General features: G+C 34.4%; 2 protein-coding genes across 8 annotated transcripts; one reads left to right on the forward strand and one right to left on the reverse strand.

Moving 5' to 3' along the window:
* The first annotated feature begins 1,130 nt into the window (after positions 1 to 1,130).
* LOC118057774 (signal peptide peptidase-like 4) lies at positions 1,131 to 9,165 on the forward strand. Of its 3 annotated transcripts, XM_035070470.2 has the most exons (15): positions 1,131 to 1,407; positions 2,079 to 2,237; positions 2,358 to 2,469; positions 3,048 to 3,167; positions 3,360 to 3,511; positions 3,625 to 3,807; positions 4,671 to 4,705; positions 5,376 to 5,538; positions 6,086 to 6,139; positions 6,572 to 6,664; positions 6,746 to 6,888; positions 7,342 to 7,412; positions 8,061 to 8,144; positions 8,722 to 8,839; positions 8,980 to 9,165. In XM_035070470.2, the coding sequence occupies exons 1-14, from the start codon at positions 1,273 to 1,275 to the stop codon at positions 8,829 to 8,831; spliced, it is 1,614 nt and encodes a 537-aa protein (XP_034926361.1). In that variant the 5' UTR covers positions 1,131 to 1,272; the 3' UTR covers positions 8,832 to 8,839; positions 8,980 to 9,165. The 3 variants fall into 3 exon arrangements, with proteins under 3 accessions (XP_034926361.1, XP_034926360.1, XP_034926362.1); XM_035070469.2 differs by lacking the exon at positions 8,980 to 9,165 and having other exon boundaries at positions 8,722 to 8,978; XM_035070471.2 differs by lacking the exons at positions 6,572 to 6,664; positions 8,980 to 9,165 and having other exon boundaries at positions 8,722 to 8,978.
* Positions 9,166 to 9,205: 40 nt separating this feature from the next.
* Positions 9,206 to 14,257, reverse strand: LOC118057775 (SKP1-like protein 21). 5 transcript variants are annotated; one of them, XR_012169100.1, is made up of 10 exons: positions 13,710 to 14,257; positions 13,047 to 13,271; positions 12,641 to 12,832; positions 12,450 to 12,560; positions 12,282 to 12,360; positions 11,269 to 11,357; positions 11,000 to 11,181; positions 10,241 to 10,423; positions 9,655 to 9,863; positions 9,206 to 9,358 (listed from the first exon to the last, which is right to left on the reverse strand). XR_012169100.1 is itself a non-coding variant. In XM_073407400.1 (9 exons), exons 1-8 carry the CDS (start codon positions 13,743 to 13,745, stop codon positions 10,255 to 10,257), a joined length of 1,083 nt encoding a protein of 360 aa, XP_073263501.1. In that variant the 5' UTR covers positions 13,746 to 14,257; the 3' UTR covers positions 9,503 to 9,863; positions 10,241 to 10,254. The 5 variants fall into 5 exon arrangements, 2 of the variants coding, with proteins under 2 accessions (XP_073263501.1, XP_034926363.1); XR_012169099.1 differs by having other exon boundaries at positions 9,206 to 9,389; XR_012169098.1 differs by lacking the exon at positions 9,206 to 9,358 and adding an exon at positions 9,503 to 9,558.
* Between the last annotated feature and the right edge of the window lie 4,873 nt (positions 14,258 to 19,130).

Genomic DNA, 19,130 nt, shown 5'->3' on the forward strand with positions numbered 1-19,130 from the left:
CCTTTCCGTTAATAGGTGAAATCATTTTTTAAAAACAGGCTCGGCTTTTGAAATCAGAATTAAATGAAATTTTAAAAAAATAAAAGAAAGGAAAATCTCAAGTAATTTAGTTAAAAATCTAATTTAATCCGATAAGACCCAGTTAAGAACTAAGTTGCAACATGTTGTCTATTTTTTTTTAAATAATATCATTTTATTTTATAAAAAAAATAAGAATTAACTTTAAATGATTCAATAATATCATTAAATACATGACTCAAGTCTTAAGCTAAGTTGATTATTTGGATAAATTTAAAATAATAAATGAAATTATTTAAAATAATAAATGAAATTATTGTAGTGACATGTCATTGTTTTGCTGTGATATATTTCATAAAGTGTATATTTTTTGTGAAAATAAATCTTCCAAATTCATAAATTTTATTTTTGGAATAATCTTAAAATATAAATTCTTTCTCATCTAATTATTTTTATGAATTTAACTGTAGTGAATAATTATATTATGATTTCTCTCCCTTTGATCTATTTGATATCATAGTCATTATTGGTACAGGGACCTTAATAGTGTTAATAAATAGAATTATGTGAATTGAAAATGATAGTATTTAAATATTATATAGACTTCTACTGCACATGGATGTAAAATTATTTTTTCAATTCAATAATGAATCAAATTAGCTTTGAACTAATTATTAGTAATTAAATAGTAGATTGTTTCTAGTCAATAATACTATATATTGGTGTGCATTTTTTTATTTTTCTATTTAAATGCCTCTACTTTTTTATATTTAAATGTAAATCTTTAATTTTTTTAATTAAGCATTAATTTAATAATTATATTAACATATATTTAAATAAATAAATATTTAAGAATTCATGCACTGAATAAAAAATAACATTAAGGATATGGCCGTTATTAAACTATTCAATTTATACAAGCTACATTAGCTCCAAAACTATGGCCGTTCTTAGCCTCTTAACATGAAATGTTAAGGGAAAAAACCGCTAATGATATTATGAAATTTCAGAATCGTGACTGACACGCTCTAAGCAACGCGTTTCATTATACCCACCAACTAAAAGAAAAAAGACAACAAGCATTACCAGCTCAAAAACGGTTACCACACGGCTTTTTATAATGTCTTCCTCCTAAAACGACAAGGAGAATTGAAGCTCTCATTCTCTCTCTCTCTGTGCACTTTGACACCTCCTCCTTCTCCTCCCTTTCTCCGCTGAAACCCTAAAAAAACACTTCAAATTATGTAGTTTAAAATGGATACTTATAAAAAGATATATCTGTTGATAGCTTTGCTAGCTTCAAGCTTTTGTTTGGGATCAGCCGGTGATATAGTGCACCACGACGACGTTGCTCCTCAGCGGCCTGGCTGTGAAAATAACTTCGTTCTGGTAAAGCTTCAAAGAAAAATCCCTAACTTCACTTCGAAGATTTTTTTTCAATTTTTTTTTGTTGATTTCTGTTTGGATGCTGAAAAATTGAAGAGATGAAAGGAAACTGGAGGAAACTGTTTGCTTTTCTGTGTTTGATTTTTGTGATGAATTAGTTTCATTTTTTATGCGAAGTAGTAGTTACTTTGTTTAGCTTCGCTTGAATTGAATTGGTTAGTTCAATTTTCTGAAGTGTTTTGTTTTAATTTAATTCTTTTTTTCTCTCTCTTGATTTCTGTTTGGCTGCTGAGAAAATCATGGAAATTGTGTAAAGTTGAGTGTTTAATTGATTTTTAAAAAAAGTAACAGTAGAGTTTCAGAGGATATTCGCTTTATATGCTTCCCACCTTTTTCTGTTTGAATATCAAGAAATAATTTGGAAATAAATATTTTAATTTATTTTGTTAATTTAATTTTAATATTAATTTTATCACAGTTTTGTTCTGCCCTGTTTCTTAGTTATTTCTGTATGATGCTTGTTTTAATTAATGAGATATTTTTTTATCTAAAAAAATTAATTTTGACAACCCTTTTTTTTGGCTTATTTAATATTGAATTTAGGAATTAAAAATTTTGTGGGATTTTAAGGCAATGTTGTTGGACGTTATTTCTTATTGAATTTTATTTTATAGGTCAAAGTACCAACTTGGATTAATGGCGTAGAAGACATTGAGTATGTTGGTGTCGGTGCTCGTTTTGGTCTCACTTTGGAATCGAAGGAAAAACATGCTAATTTCTTTATACTTGCCCTGGCTGACCCTCCTGATTGTTGTAGCAAACCCAAAAATAAGGTTTGTTTTTTTTATTTTTTATCTATTTGTACAGTTCTTCTTGCTCAGGTTTAATTAATTAGCAAAATGTTGTTCTTCTATTCATTTTCTTATAAATTGGACTTTCTCGCTGCCTCGCAGCTTTCAGGGGAGGTCATATTGGCGCACCGAGGTAACTGTAGCTTCACAACAAAGGCAAATGTTGCTGAAGATGCTGGTGCTTCAGCTATTCTCATCATAAACAACCGGACAGGTATTTGCGTGTAACATTTTGTCATCTTTGTGATTGTATCTGTTCAAAATCCTCTCAATTGACATGCATGCCAATAAGCTGCTATGAATAAGATCTCCTGGAGTTTAAGACTGAAATAACTGATCTGTCTAACTCATCGTGTTCTGTTTATGTTGATGCATATAAATGTCGTTGCTCTCTCTCTCTCTCTCTCTCTCTCTCAACAGGGTATCTATATCCTTGCTGGTGCTGTTGTTCTTGATATCTGTTCGTTTGTGCTACTGCCAAAAATGCATTTATTCTCTGCTGCATTTGGCTCTATAAAACTAATACTCTTAGAAGAAACTTATTTCCTCTGAAATGTCTCATCAACTCCCTTCAATATACAGGAGTTTGTGTGGAACTGTACAGCTGTTATCATATTAGAAACATCAGAAGTCGATTTTTTCCCTTCAAAAATGTAAATATTTTGTGAGGAGTGTCACCGAAGTAATTGGTGAATTCACCATTACCTTGGCTCCTTAATGAACAAAAGTTGATGCTGATTATATTTGCATTTTTGGTTTCATGGTTTACTCTTGGAACTTTTTTTTCTGTAGAACTGTTCAAGATGGTTTGTGAAGTCAATGAAACTGATGTACAGATTGGCATTGCTTCTGTCATGCTCCCACAAGATGCTGGTGCAAGCTTGGAAAAATATTTGACGAGCAGCTCGTCAGGTTTGCATTTCTCTATAGTAATGTATTCCCTCATTCCCTTGTATCAGTGGCACATTTGGATATGCCTTTTCATTTCTTTGGATGCAATTGTACGTGAAATGGTTGTATCATTATAAAACCTAAACATGAAACCTGGGCTTTCATTTGAATGGGGGTATTCATTTGTTTTCACTTCCATATGTTCCTTTCCAGTTAAAGTGCAGCTATACTCACCACGACGTCCAGTGGTGGATGTTGCAGAAGTGTTCTTATGGCTTATGGCTGTTGGTACCATTTTATGTGCCTCTTACTGGTCTGCATGGAGTGCAAGAGAAGCTGCGATAGAGCAGGATAAGCTATTGAAGGTCATTTTGGGCATCTAGACAGCTAAATTTTTGCAATTCCTGTCAAGTGTGATCCTTGGTGAATTAGATCCCTGATTTTTTTAAGTGATATGTGGTTGACATTGTGCTTGCAGGATGGTTTGGATGAATTGATTCATATGGATGGTGTCCGTTCCAGTGGTATTGTTAACATCAACACGACATCTGCAATTCTCTTCGTTGTGATCGCTTCTTGTTTCTTAGTTATGCTTTACAAACTTATGTCGTACTGGTTTATCGAGATTCTGGTGGTTCTGTTTTGCATTGGGGGAGTGGAGGTGGGTCTTCTATATTTTGATGCTCAATTCCTTTTTATTAATGTACCTGCTATCTTTACTCTCTTTTTTTAATGGAGACACAGACATGCATTTGTAAAATAATTTGAGGATTCTCAAATTTATATGGTGCCATCCTTTATTTCAGGCTTTTGCTGGAAGTTCCAATCAGTCTTTTCTAGAACTATGCTACTCCTTTTTAAACCTGTATATTCATCCGAGATCTTTCCAAAGGTCTAACCAAATTTTGTCATCACACTAGCTTGCTGTCATGATTATTTTTTACTGGTTTCACATGTGGTCTTTTTAGTTTATGCTTGTCACTGAAATTTAGGTCTAAATTGGTTGCAACTATCTCTTTTTATTCTATCTTTTTTTCAACTTTTCAAGCCTCTGATACACTACTATTCTACACGATGCATTTGTTATGGGCATTAGTTCTTTGGAAGTTGCTTTGTCATAACACCTTTTTATCTATATTCAGTACTAGAATCCATGTATAGTGTTCAGAGAAACTTATTTGATCTAAGGTTTCCATGATTTCCAGTTAGTGAGGCATCAAATTGTAGGACTATGAGTTGAAAACATCATGTTCTAATAAAACCAATCCATATGGTGCTGTTATTTCGAACTGCTGGAAAGCAATTCAATTTTTCACAAAGGGGAAGTGACACAAAAAATGTCAGTGAAAAATTATTCCTCAATGCCTGTCTTATTTCCTTTTCAAACATCAAATAATCAATGTATTGGTGAAACAAGGGCCAATTCTAAGTGCCCAAGTTCCCATACATCTTTCAAACATTTCTTGAAATTGTCGATTCATTTTACCGTGAATGTTGAACCTTGAAATCTCTTCATGTTTATAGGGCTTGCAAACTTGCTTGGCTGCTTTGTTATCATGGTATGTGTATTTTTTTCCCCTTTTTTGGCATTTGAACTCCCAGCATAATTGTTTGTGTGTTGTGAATTTTTACGTGTGATAGGAACAAGAAGCATTAACTTCTTCAAACATTTTTTTTTATTTTCCTGTACTGCTTGATTATGTTGGCACTTTGCTTTTAGCTTTCCTATTACTATTGCTTTCTCTCTTATTTATTTAATGAGGGAACTGTTATATGAAAAACTGAAACAGCATTGATCTTTCCAGGTCTTGGACTGTTTTCTTAAGAGATCATTTTATTGTACCTCAAACAATTGTCCATGTTGATTCTAAAAAGATGATTATGTGCGTGACAACCCTACAGTGTTAACTGGCCACTATTTTTATTCATTCTTGATAAAATTAGCCAGAGGACCATATGCAATTATCATGCATTTTTTTGAAAAGAAAGAAGAAAGAAAAAAATTGGCAACTGCCTTATGCAACATTAGATGTGAGCAGAACGATGAAATTGGGATCTTTTATTTCTTTCAGTACCTACAGTATAAGAATTATGTTATCCTCATTCGGCAACATTACTTGTGTTCTTTTGTTATTTATTCTTCCATTCTTGTCTTTTACTACATTTGTTAAATTCCATCTTTTTTTCAAAGTTTGTGTAGAATGTGCAACTGACACCTAACAAATATAGTTTCAGATGGTTTCAACCTGCGGGAGAATCATTTGTTAAAGTTCCCTTCTTTGGAGCTGTCTCGTATCTAACACTGGCAGTCTCTCCTTTCTGCATAGCATTTGCTGTTGTTTGGGCAGTTTTCCGCTCTATCTCCTTTGCCTGGATAGGTCAAGATATCCTTGTAAGACAATTTTGTTTTTTTCCTGCTCTTCTAGCTTCAGGTCTCTTCATATGTACATAGTTTGGAAGTTTCAGACCATAGAACACAACTACTTGACTGCCTACAGTTTTATCATTACACTCATATATGGAAAATATGATGTTTGTTTCCCCTCTCTTAAATAGCTCCAGCACTCCACCATCATCAAGCCAATAATCTCTCTACTATTATTAATCACAGTTTTTAGTTGGAAAGGTGAAAGGGAAATATCATATCTAAATCGGGCACACTCTGATTACAGTACTTGCATATTGATGGTAACTAAATATGGAAGCTCGTATGGAATTTGTAGTTAAATATCAGATTTTAACAGTGAAAAACTAACCTGAGGTAATTAAAGATATAACACTTCCATCATTATGGAAAGATTTCCAACGGATTTAGTTTGTGTGTCGTTGACACTTCAAGTGCGTAGTTTGTTTATCTTTTCTTTATCACCTTCTCCATGTCAGTGCAAATTGATTGGAAGAGGCCCTCTAATATTTCTCTTTTTTCCTACACGAACCAGGGTATTGCTCTGATCATTACAGTTCTTCAGATTGTTCGTGTGCCAAATCTCAAGGTGATCATGAGAGAATCCATTCTTTAGTTGTTTATTTTTCCATTGCACAGTTCTAGTGTTACCCTTTTTTGTTTTCATTGTTAGCCTTTCAAGAATATCAGGTTTGAGTTTGTGGCTGTAGTAACGATATTTGTTGTCAGTTTCTTCAGAAACTTGCTTTTAATCTTTTTCACATCTGTCTTCAACTTAGAGCTATAAATTGCAAGAGGTCATATTCCATTAAAATCTTGGTCATATTAAAAATCCATGATACAAAGAATTTGATGGCATATAAATTATTAGCTAATACAAAGTACATTATGCTAGAAGATCTTGCTGTACTTGATAAAAAATAGTGAGAAATGCATTTTAACTACTACGGTTACATTATTCAAGATGCTGATTTTGATGTATATTCTTTTCTTTTGGTTAATTTGTTTTTATCATGTTTAGGTTGGAACAATTCTTCTAAGTTGTGCCTTTTTGTATGACATCTTCTGGGTTTTTGTTTCGAAATGGTTGTTCAAGGAGAGTGTTATGATTGTGGTAAGTTGTGGAATGGTCCTATGATGAATTTACATCTATTAATAGAAAACGCAAATCTTCATTTCTTTCCTCTTCCCACAGGTGGCTCGTGGTGATAAGAGTGGAGAGGATGGTATACCAATGCTACTGAAAATCCCACGGATGTTTGATCCTTGGGGTGGCTATAGCATAATTGGGTTTGGTGACATCATCTTACCAGGATTGCTTGTAGCTTTTTCATTAAGGTTTGAATCTTAAGCCATGTAACTAACTTGGTTAATGACAGTTTCCCTTAATTCCCTTGAAAATGCAGGTAATCCACTTCAAAAAAAAAAAAAAAACCTATCATTATGGTCAGCTTCCTTCATGTCATGCCTTTTTGGTTTATCTATAATGTTCACGGAATTGATAATTGTTTAGAATGACATAGCCATGATTATGCAGAACACTGATTCTTTAATTGGCATTGTCCTTGCTTTCTTCTTTTATCTGGAGTTGTAAAGCCTTGAAATTATGAGTGTCAAACAAGCCAAATGAGAATTGGAATAGGCTAGGATGCTTGGACCATGAACTATTTATTTGGCCTTTTCTTGTCATCATACTTCTGGATATTTTTACTTTGATATGTTCCACAAAGACTGGGATTTGATATGATGTTTTAACTGTTTACAAGTTCAATATTACTGGTCATTTTGCAGGTATGACTGGCTTGCAAAGAAGAATCTTCGAGCAGGATACTTCTTGTGGGCAATGACTGCTTATGGTTTAGGTGTGCCAAAGCTTTCACACCATTGTTGTTCATAAAATTCTAGCTCATCATTTGTGTTACTCAAGCATGGAAAGCTGATAATTAAAAGCAACTGATAGAAATCATCATTGGGATGCATATATGAGCCATATTGGCCACCTGTCAAAAGAATTTTAGGGAATTATAGAATTGCATTCAATTCTACTTATGAGGAGGAAATAATGAAAGATGACATTGAATTCCATGGCTGATACACACGCACACAATAAATTTTGATCAGCACCGAAGGTCAATAAAAGCTACTCATGCATTTGTGGAAGCATATAGAGGCACTTGCAAACAGTTTTCATGCTTCAGAGGTGTTTCAAGAAGTATGATGTATTTTTGCACCCTGAATAAAAAGACAAGATGTTCATATATTTCTGCACTATCTACTATAAGAGATTAAGGCTCCTTCGAGAGATCAAGGTCAATATCCAGTTAAGTATTTGCCAGTATAAATTCTATTAGGATAGGTTGTATAGTTTGAAAACTAAAGAGTGATTTATAGGATACAAATTTATTTGAAGCAGTATATCAAAACGAATGTTGCTTGTGAATTTGTGGGTATTTTATATCTTTGTAATTCATAGCCACCATCCTCACTGTCCAAGATTTGTTAATTTGCAGGTCTCCTAGTAACATACGTAGCTTTGAACCTGATGGATGGGCATGGCCAGCCAGCTTTGCTTTACATTGTTCCATTCACCCTTGGTAAGTAGCCACAACCTAACCATTGGTGAAGCCCATGGGCAACTCCCTTTTAGTGGAGAGGTTTTAGTTAGAAACAAGATTCTACAACCACCCGCTCTAAGTGGAAGTCATGAAATTACCCCTTCCTGGCAACTATGAAACAAGACTGGCCATTGCTTGCAAGCTTTCACTTGTGCTACTTGCATGAGCCCACCCTGGTTTGCAAATTCATGTATTTGGCCAGCTGAAATTAAACGACCCTAAGCAATTGCCTGCTGAACTGAAGGACCCTGAGCCAATCCAAATGCCACCTCCTCCATGGAGCAGGGTGCTCAAGACCAGCTAAGCATTTACTCAAAACCATTCCTTGACTAAATCAAACATTGACCTTTGTTCATCAAGAGTGAATATTTGAAGTTAATCAAGGAATAACTTGGAGTAAAATGCTCAACTGGTCTGCTTCTCCAAAAAAAAGAAGGTAGAGGGAAGGGAAAAGAAAGAAAACCAGACAAACGGCCTTGATTAAGCAGTCCATTGAGTTCGTCTTGATTGTCAACATCATCTCCTTTGTGTATTAATTCTTTAATCGTGGATGCAGGTACCTTTTTGACGTTGGGAAAGCAAAGAGGAGATCTGAAAGCATTATGGACAATGGGAGAGCCTGAAAGGCCCTGCCGGCACATCCAATTTCAACCCTCTGGATCTTAGTTATACAGGTCTTAAATGCGCGTCATAATTACCTCTACAAGTTGTAGTAGGAGAGCTTGTAATATCTATCTGTTTCCATTAACTGACTGAGAACTGAAGCTAGAGTAAAATTAGTTTTGACTAATTGCAAATGATCTTTTTATCTCAGCTCGGATTCACCATAAACTTTTACTTGCAACATCACCTTATACATAGGCGCCTCGTGCTGGATTCGATCGTATGATATAGTGAAAATATAGCATTGGTTATCCCTATCTTGCAATCTGAACGACAAAGAATCATTGCTTCTTACTTGGGTAGTCTTCCCATGAAGGCTCTCTATTCTACATTTATGAATCGATACGAGGGAGATTGAAATTAAATGATACAGATCATGCCAGACAAAGTTATCCCTTATATCTTCAATTATCACATGTGGTTGCTATTCTTTTAATTTTACAAAAAAAAATAAAAATTAAGGCTAAATCACTCTATGCACACCACAATTCTGAAACCTGCTTCGAAACCCATAATGAGCTGAGGAATGCCTGCCAAATCATTGAAGGGGTATGTGTGCCTCTTAATTTCATCAAGTTCAAAAAAGAAAAAGACAACCTTTTATCAGATAGGGAAGGCAACCAATACTACTTTAACAGGAATTAACAAACCCCCCCCAATCGAGAAGAAAAGGCTCATAGAATGGCATTTGCATTTTTATTCCTTCCGTAAAAGTACAAAAGTTGTGCCCCTACAAACAAATTGACTCATAAAAACCACAAGCAATTCTTTTCTACTTTTCCCTTGTGAGAAAAAGAAATAAAAAGATACAGGGAAAAATACTTACATCTGAATTCACATCAATCTACAATCCTTTTTCTTGCCATAAGCCACCTGCATTAGCATCTGGTACTGGCAGCCTGAGGGAGAATCCATACTGCAGAATTCATTGTTGCCCAGGATCTGGTCCTCTCCATCCATACAAATCATTTAAGGAGTCTTCGAGGAGCATGATGGTCATGGAGGCTCTTACGGATTAGGGTTTGGGGAATAATGCTGGCATTGTTTAATAAATCAACAGCAAGTAAACATTTTAACAGGCATGTTTTATCCTATCTATCCATTCACAGGCTATAAGAGGTCACATTTTTACAACCCTAACAATTGTCACTGGACAAAACAACAAAGTCAAGGCAAGAATTTATAGCTATGCAGACTAAAACGACAAGATTCTCAAGGAATATAGCATAAATGAAAAGGTGGAGTGGAAATTTAAATGGAATACAGTTTAGGAAAATACTATTGTTTGAAAATTTGAAACTCCAATCCCACAAATCAAATTATATGAATAGTAAGAAACCAAATTCTAGCATTGAAGCAAGCAACTATCAATACACATGAGACTAGGATATTGCAGAGAAGAGAATCATTACATGCAAGAGCAATATTATAACCACCAGGGATAAGAGGGCATACTTCCATATCTTTTCAAATTGCCATTGCCATTGCCATTAATAGATAATTGTGCCGGTCTCCTCTCTTGACCCAAAGATAGAAGCTCCTGCATCCTTTCAGGCCAATCTGAATTTAGTATTCGAGCAAAATCTTCAACCTCCCTGGGGAAACGATATTATGGGATACCAGATCAGAAAATATTAATATTCATGCCCTTGTATTAGTTAAAAATACAATCATTATCAAATACAACAAAATAAGGTCAAGACCACACGGGGAAGGAGTGCAAGGTAGGGTGTAATATTCTTTTCCAATCCACGGGTATTATCAATGGGAAACGACCGCAAGTTAAAGTTCAAACAGTAACATGATGTGGAACGTTCAAAAGACTTAAAGGCTGCAATATGTAATTCAGAAGCTTCCAATTATCATACATGTGGTGTTGATCATGATAGAAATTTGAATGCCCAAATAATCGCCATCATAAATTCTCATTCACTGAATATGAAATTGCACCATCTTACTTTTAAGCAATGCTATTAAAGGCATGAAGAAATACTGATGGAAATGGCCAGTCCTCGACCATGCAGACAAGAAGGTCATCTTTTAACTTCACATCACAATTGATGTGGAAAAAGGAAAAACTAGAAAAAGGTATCCTGTTTTTAAGATAAAAAAATAACCATATATGTACATATAAGCTATAAAATACATCAATAACCCACCTCCACACTCACCTATCAATTTCTTCTTTTAAAGCTGGATCTATCTCGCCATCAATATCAACATCCTCATACTCCACTGTGGGAGAAAAAATTACATCTGCCGCATCTTGTAACTTTAATGTCTCTCTGAGGCTGGACTGTAATTCAAGATCATCCTTGGCATTATGGCATAACGAACTGAAAACATTAGACTCCTGCAAAAATGTAACAAAACAGAAGCTTAACTATTGCCAAACCTCATTACATTTAAAAATAAGGGATGGCAACATGATAGGTCCAACCTTTTTATGCATTTCAGGGGCACACTTTTGCCGATCTTTTCTCTTTTGGTGTTTCTTTCTATTCTTGGAAGTTTTCATCCCTTTGGAATCTGAGAAGAAAAATTCCTTGTCTCAATAAGGCCTTCACGAGGATATTAAGTATATAAAAAAAGAAGACAAAAAGCCACTAAATACAGACATAATTCTGTGTCAAAGATATTGTTATGATCCTCTATACAGGCCAAGAAATTTACAACAACAATTCATCATTTGAAACTTTAAATGCATTTATACATAGCACAATGCTATGTAGTCATTAAATTCTTTTCACCATCAGTTACATGAAACTGAATCTTCAACAAAAATATGATTCATAAGCCAATGCTGTGCAATGAAGAATCCTCAAATAACTAGAAATGATATGAAATGATATAAATGAGCAATCAATTCCAGGTCCCTTTAATTATATGATCAACAAAAAAAATTAAAGCAAAGCCAATGCCAAAAAACTCAAATGTTTGATGAGGAGCTGCATGCATTTCTATCAAGGTGTACCTCTAGATATATCTTTATTCAGCATGACCTGTCGAGCTCTCTCAATCCTCTTCGTAATTTTTAATCATCACAATCAGACATCAGTTCCAAAAAAGAATGATTGGAGAAAGTAGATTTTTTCTTGCCCTGATTTTCTCAAACCTAGAAGTCTACTCGTTCAGTTCCGAATAGGAATTAAAGGAACAAACATACATTTCCTAGTTTTTATTCTCTCTGACATGGCATTATCATGCAACAAGGTTCTAGAAATTTCTAGATTGAAGCACCCATCCTCTGCATTTTTTTTAGAGTAATGCTATACAAATAGACATTGCCTAGTTTTTATCCTCTATGACATGGCATTATAACATTTGCTTGTGGAACTTAAATTCGCTGGCAGGTTTGGCGTTATAATATCAAACCTCAGCAAGCCATCATAAAGATAGAAAAAGTTCAGGAATTAAGAGTGCAAAGTACAGTTGACCAACACTCAAGCATACCTCCATCTCCTCCGTTGATGAATGATAAGAGGTCATCAACTGAGCGGTCATCCACGTGCTCCTCTTCGGCCTCGACATTCTGCAACAAATGGAGGGCCCAAATCAATCACAAGAATGATGAAATTATATAATACTTAGGGACGAAGTCAGGACAGAAAAAAATAAAACCTTTAGTTTCTCTCTCTCTCTCAGTTCTTTCCTCTTCTTCGCATACAATCGATTTAAAAGTCGGATCCGTGGATCATCAGTTGTGTTCTTCAAAGGCTCTAGTTTCTCTTCCTAGATCATTAGAATCAAGTCAAAATCACAAGATGTACGAGAAAGACATGCTGCACACAGTTCTTACAAGCACCAGACACCTCTGTTAGATCATCAGGCAAATGAAATATCTCACGTATCTCCTCAGGGGTTTTCCCTTCAATGATTCGTGCAAGTGCGCGACTAGTAAGATCAACCAAGGGCTTTAGCTGAAGGCTTTCAGCAGCAGAAGTCAACTCACAAAGCCTCTTTGTGTCCACTCGAACAAACTTCTCATCAAAAGACTTGCGTTCCTATGCAAAAGAACAGCCTAAAGTAAGTAAAGCTGTACCTGTGCCATTTCATCTTTCTAAGGCTTTTATGAACTAAAAGAACAGTTCCCTGAACATGCAAATGATTGTTTCAAGTTTTCCCATTTACCAAGTACTTTTGATATCAACTAGGGAGAGCAAGAAACGAATGTAAAAACAACAAACGGCATATGAAATGCCAGAAATGTGAAGAAACCTTGTTAGAGCGACCAGGTACTTGATGAAACCTGCAGTAATCAAGAATTAGGCTAAACATGGATGTACCAACTCTTTGTGGCAGAGATATAGCATAGTTCTTAGAAGATCCCATTCCCTTTTGTATTACTTCCTGACATATCACGGGGCAAAACATGGCAACTTCTTGTTCCACTTGCTGAACTGCACCATCCGTGGTTTGTATCCAGATATACGATCTCATCATCTGACAATGGATAGCAACACGATTTGAACCCTTCAGACAATCCCTCATTAACTTCACAAGCAGATGGTTTCAAAAGAAGAAGCTCAGATGAACAAGATATATTTAAGTTGCAGGAGATCACAAATCAACAACAAATATCAAATTCTATGTTACAGAGAGTTGCGGGAAGGGGAAAAAAAAGAAGAAGCAAACGCTTTTAACTCTCCTTCTTTCTTACTTTTATAATATCAGCTACAAAGGCTTAAAAAGGTAAGATAGTAAAAGTCAAGTACTATCCTCATTCCAGGAAAGTATGTTGCCGCCCCGCCAGAAAAGAACATCCAGATTTACATTTCCATGAACAATTAAGGGAAGGGTCTGCTTTCTACAACCGAGAAACTACCAAGCCAACGGAAAGACATAATTGCACATAATAAATAAATAAATAATAATACAAACCTCAGGTTTTACTACAGCCATATCAACTTCTGACATTTGGCAAACAACATCCGAAAGAAGTATCTCCCTCGGTCGCAGCACAACAAGGCTGCATAAAATGCAACGCTGCGTTTAGAGGTTTCTGGGAATCTATACGAAGCTCCAAGCCTCCAACTTCTCCATCACATTGGAAAGACAGAAAGCTAAGAATGAATCTGTCACTTCTCTCAAAAACCTGCATCAACATAAACTAAACCCTCACTTAAGGAAAAGGGAATTTAATAATAAACTCATTATTAATTAATTTCTTCGCGCTGAGAGAGATTTGGCGGTTGGCGGTTGGCTGCCTAATCGGAATTGATAATGGTGGGTGCGTGAGAGAGGTAGAGAAAGAGAGTGAGTAAGTTTTAGGTTGGGAGGGAGAATAATTAAGATAGTGACCGCGAAACTTTGCGATTTATCTGAGTGAAAGGTGCGCGCTTTGTCGCCGTCTAAGGCGTTCGTTCCGATAAAACGTCGCCGCACCAACGTGAACCCGTTTTAGCCTTTAGGATTGGTTTGGGTCGGCCATACTAGTTTTCCTGTTTTTTTTTTTTTAATAAACTTTTGATAAATTATTTCTTTTTATAAAAACGAAAAATCATACAATTAATGCGGATGGTGTAGAGAAGAATTCTACTATGAATACGTGTAAGGGTGTGGGTAATTTAGTTAAAATTAAATTTTTTAAAAAATAAATAAATTGATAGAATCGTTTGTCAGAACTCATAAATAGTGTATATTTCGTGATATTGCTAGACTCGCATCCTCAAGTTTAAAACAAATTTTCATTTCTTCACGTTATTGAATTTGTTTTTGAAGAGATGGGAAGTTTGGTAATTAGTTGCTTCCTATTTCCGGTCTTTTTACATTTTGGTCTAGATCATTACTTTTTTTAGGCCCACCGTTATTGTTTACTAATAAAACTAACCAAAAATTAATCAATCAACCCACATAAAACACATTTTTTCTTCATCAATTACAATCGGCAAGATCATCTAACCTTAACAAGGTGGGGAATCCAAACAGAGACCGGTGGGGGGGGTTACTGTGACATAAGCAAAACAGGAAGGAATCGTTTTTTTGAACAGAGAGGGGACGCCATTTCTGTGAACAGCGAGAGGCCAAAACAGGGGGGGATTTCTGTGAACTTTACTGTGAAGCAGCCTCTCCCTATCCCCGGATCCGACCACCGTATCCTTAGCAACGAGCAAGTAGCCAGGGGAGAGATGAAGGACAAACCGACGGTGAGAGGGAACAAGGGAATGGGGGAATGAGAGACCGAGAGGGTGAGGGAACATGGGAAATGGGGAAAACGAGAGGGTGAGGGAAATGATAACAAGGGAATTAGGGGAACCAATTATAGACCCGCGAGGGAGAGGGGAATGGGGAGACCGAGAGAAGGGGAATGAGAGGAGAGGGGAATCACAACTGAACCGAGAGGAGGGGAATGAGAGGAGAGGGAAATCACAACTGCACCGAGAGGGGAGGGGAATGGCAACAGTGCATTTGGGTTATGTTAATAGGGAATTATAAAACCGGTTAGGGAAATGGGAAATGGGAAATGAATTATTGAGAGGAGGGGAATGAGAGGAGAGGGGAATTACAATGCACCGAGAAGGGAGGGGAATGGCAACAACGCATTTGGGTTATGTTAATGGGGAATTATAAACCGGTTAGGGAAATGGAGAATGAATTATTGCATTCGTTTTTCTTGCTCAGTGCACAGTTACTTTTATGAATTATAACATTAGTTTTTCGCATCTTAATCTGCACAAGAGAGGAAATGGGGAATGGATTATAGGGAAATGTTATGGAAACCGAGAGGGTCAAGAGAATGGGAGAATGGGATGGGAATTATAACAGAACCCTTTAATAAACATAAATTTGTGTTTTATTTTTCTTTGATTAATTTATGATTAATGTTTGATTATATTTGTTATATATGGATAAATTTGTGGAATTATACCGTTGTGAACTTACGAAATGAATAATTTTCATAACGGTTTTATTATTGAGAAATTGAGTGTTATGGTCTTAAATAATATATTTTAAGACCTTGTTTGTTTAGGGAATTAGATATCATTGCCATAACTATTATACATTGTCAGCTTCTTTTAGCATAATTTATTGTATTAATTGTGTAAGTATTTTATATGTTTTTTTTAATATTTATTTCCCTAAATTTTTAGGTTTCGTTATCAGAAAACTTCACTTTCATGTTATGGATAGTAAGATAATTCATGCAGCATGTATGGGAGCAGCTGTAACTGTGATAGCTACAGGGGTAGTTATTATTGAACAAGAAACAAATAGAATTAATATATCAAGAGAACCACGTATAAATGCAATTGCTCAACGAGAATTCTATATTGACAGCATTTTGAATCGAGGTGATAGACATTGCGTTGAACAAATTCGTATGAAACCTGTTGTCTTCTATAGATTGTGTGATGTTCTCACAAGTCATGACCTATTACGATCAACTCAAAATGTGTCGATTAAGGAGCAAGTAATTGTGTTCTTACAAATTGTAGGACAAAACCACAGATTTCGTTTTATTAGTGGTATATACTATAGGTCTGTTGAAACTATTCATCGTTACTTTAGAATTGTTTTAAAAGCAATTCTTAAGTTATACAAACACCTTATTAAAGATCCAGAGGATACAGTTCCAGCAGAGATAATGAACAATCGAAGATTCTATCCTTATTTTAAGGTATGAGAACAATACCAATATTTGTATACATTAATTAATTACATCTAGAAGAAAAGGTTATAAATAATTTTTTCATGTCTATATAGGATTGTGTGGGAGCAATTGATGATACCCATGTTCCTGCAAATGTTCATGTTGAGATTCAAGGAAAGTTTCGAGGTCGAAAAGAAGGAACAACACAAAATGTTTTAGCAGCTATAACTTTTGATTTGAAGTTTATATATGTTTTAGCTGGCTAGGAAGGAAGTGCACATGATTCACGGGTTTTAGGTGATGCATTATCAAGACCTAGTGGTCTAAAAATTCCAGAAGGTATATAATAAAGTATTGTATTATATGCAATTAACATATAAAATGTCTTATTACATAAAGATAGTAATAGGTTTTATTTTTTGTAATTTGTAGGGAAATATTTTCTTAGTGATACTGGTTACGGTATTCAAAAAGGAATCATTTCTCCTTTTCGTGGAGTTCGATATCACTTGAATGAGTTTACAGAACGTGCACCAGAAAATGAAAAGGAGCTATTTAATCTTCAACACTCTTCATTGAGAAACGCTATTGAGTGAGGGTTTGGTATTTTGAAGAGTCGTTTTAGATCAATTGATGGAAAATCTTTTTGGACTTATGAAACACAAGTAGATGTTGTGCTTGCATGTTGTATTATTCATAATAACATAATAGGGGTTGATCCTTATGACTTTCTTATGAAAGAAATATGTTCAGATAGTGAACCCATTAGACGAACAATCAACTTAAGTCAACGGGAGGAAAGGGAAGAGAATAGGGAGTGGATAACAAAAAGAGAAATGATTGCATCAACCATGTGGAATGACTATAACACTCAAAGAAACTAGTAATTGAGTGTTAATTATATGTGTTTGTTTTTATTATGTCTTGCTTGAGTTTGTATTATCTTTGTTATGTATTTGGAGTAGATGTTGATTTTATTATAATTTCTCTTTTAATTATTAATTGTAGTTTTTATATGAAATTTATTAAATCTAAATATTTCATGATTATATTTTGTATAAATTTGTAATTTCTTTTTTTGTAGAAATGAGTTCCACGCAGAATGAAAAATTAAAGGGCAAGCATTTCACATAGTCTAAGCCTATGTCTCACATGTTGCTTGAAATATTAGTTGAGGAGGCACTTAAAGGAAGTAAACCTTCTTCTACATTCAAAGCAGAATCTTTTGTTAAGGTTGCTACAGAAATAAGTCAAAAGTTCAACGTCCAATGCGAGCCTAAGCATGTGGACAATCATCTCAAGACTGTGAAAAAAGAATGGGGAATAATAACCAAACTTAAAAATAAAAGTGGCTTTGGCTGGGATGATTATTTGAAGATGATTACAATTTTGAAAGATGTATATGATGAAGAAGTGAAGGTATGATAAATATTATACTCTTTGTAATTTTTTTGTTTACTTTTGTTTGTAAAATGTTATACAATGAACTAAAAAATTACATATTATAAACTTTATGAACAGGCACATCCCAATCATGACAAGTTTCTTAACAAAAAACTTGATATGTACGATGCAATGGCAATTGTTGTTGGAAAAGACATGGCAACCGGAAATTATACCAAATCATATGTTGATGTCAACTTGGAAGAGAACACTAAAGAGTAGTCATTTTCAATTGAAAATGAAGGTGAATATGATGAAACTTATAAGGGAAAAGATACATCTTCCTCTAGTACACAAAAGAGGCAACATAGGAAGAGAAATCGCATGTATGAAGATGATGGTATTGAAAAGTTGTCTAAACAGATTGAAGATGTAGCATTTGCAATTCAAAGCCTCAGCAAAAATCAACTTGATGTTAATGTGTTGTATACAGAAGTGATGAAAGTTGAAGGCTTTGATGAGATCACTCTTAGAAATGCATTTGATCATTTGGTCCAAAATGAAATGTTAGCAAAAGCATTTATGGCAAAAAATGCTAATTTGAGGAAAATTTGGGTTTAGAATTTTGTGAACCATCACTATTACAGGCATGCTTGCTAAGATGGTTTGACTATATTCAAAATTTGGGTTTAGACTATGTTTGTTATTTGACGAGTATGTTTACTCTTTTAATTCGGTCTAGCATGTTTATGTTTATAATTTGAATTAATATATATGTGTATGACATTGAAACTTAATATTTATGCATGACTATGTTTGATGTTAGATATTTATATTTATTTCTTGATGTTTATTTGATATATATTAAAGGGATATTAAAGGGATAATTGTCTTTACCTGTAAAAAAATATATTTATCCAAAAAACCATAATAAAAAAAAGTTATATTTTCTCTATAATATGATATGACATATATAGTTATATTTTATAAAATAAGTTATGTATGAATCTAGGATATAATTAAAAAAAATTCATCATTATACTTTTTAGATTTCATTTTTTTTATTGTAAATGATTTAATATTAAATATTATATATATATATATATATTAGATAAACTTGAAAAAAAAATTAATTCATTAATAAATTATTTTCTAGTTTGTTTTTCATAACACAACCAAACACTGGAAAGTGTTTTCCAGTTTATTTTCTATAACACTATCAAATATCGAAAAATATTTTCCCGGAATTTACTTTCCCCAAAATTCACTTTCCAAAAAAAATTCATTTTCCTGCAAACAATCGAAGCCAAACAAACGAAGCCTAAGAC

This window comes from Populus alba, chromosome 2 (genome assembly GCF_005239225.2).
Source record: "Populus alba chromosome 2, ASM523922v2, whole genome shotgun sequence".
NCBI lineage: Eukaryota > Viridiplantae > Streptophyta > Magnoliopsida > Malpighiales > Salicaceae > Populus > Populus alba.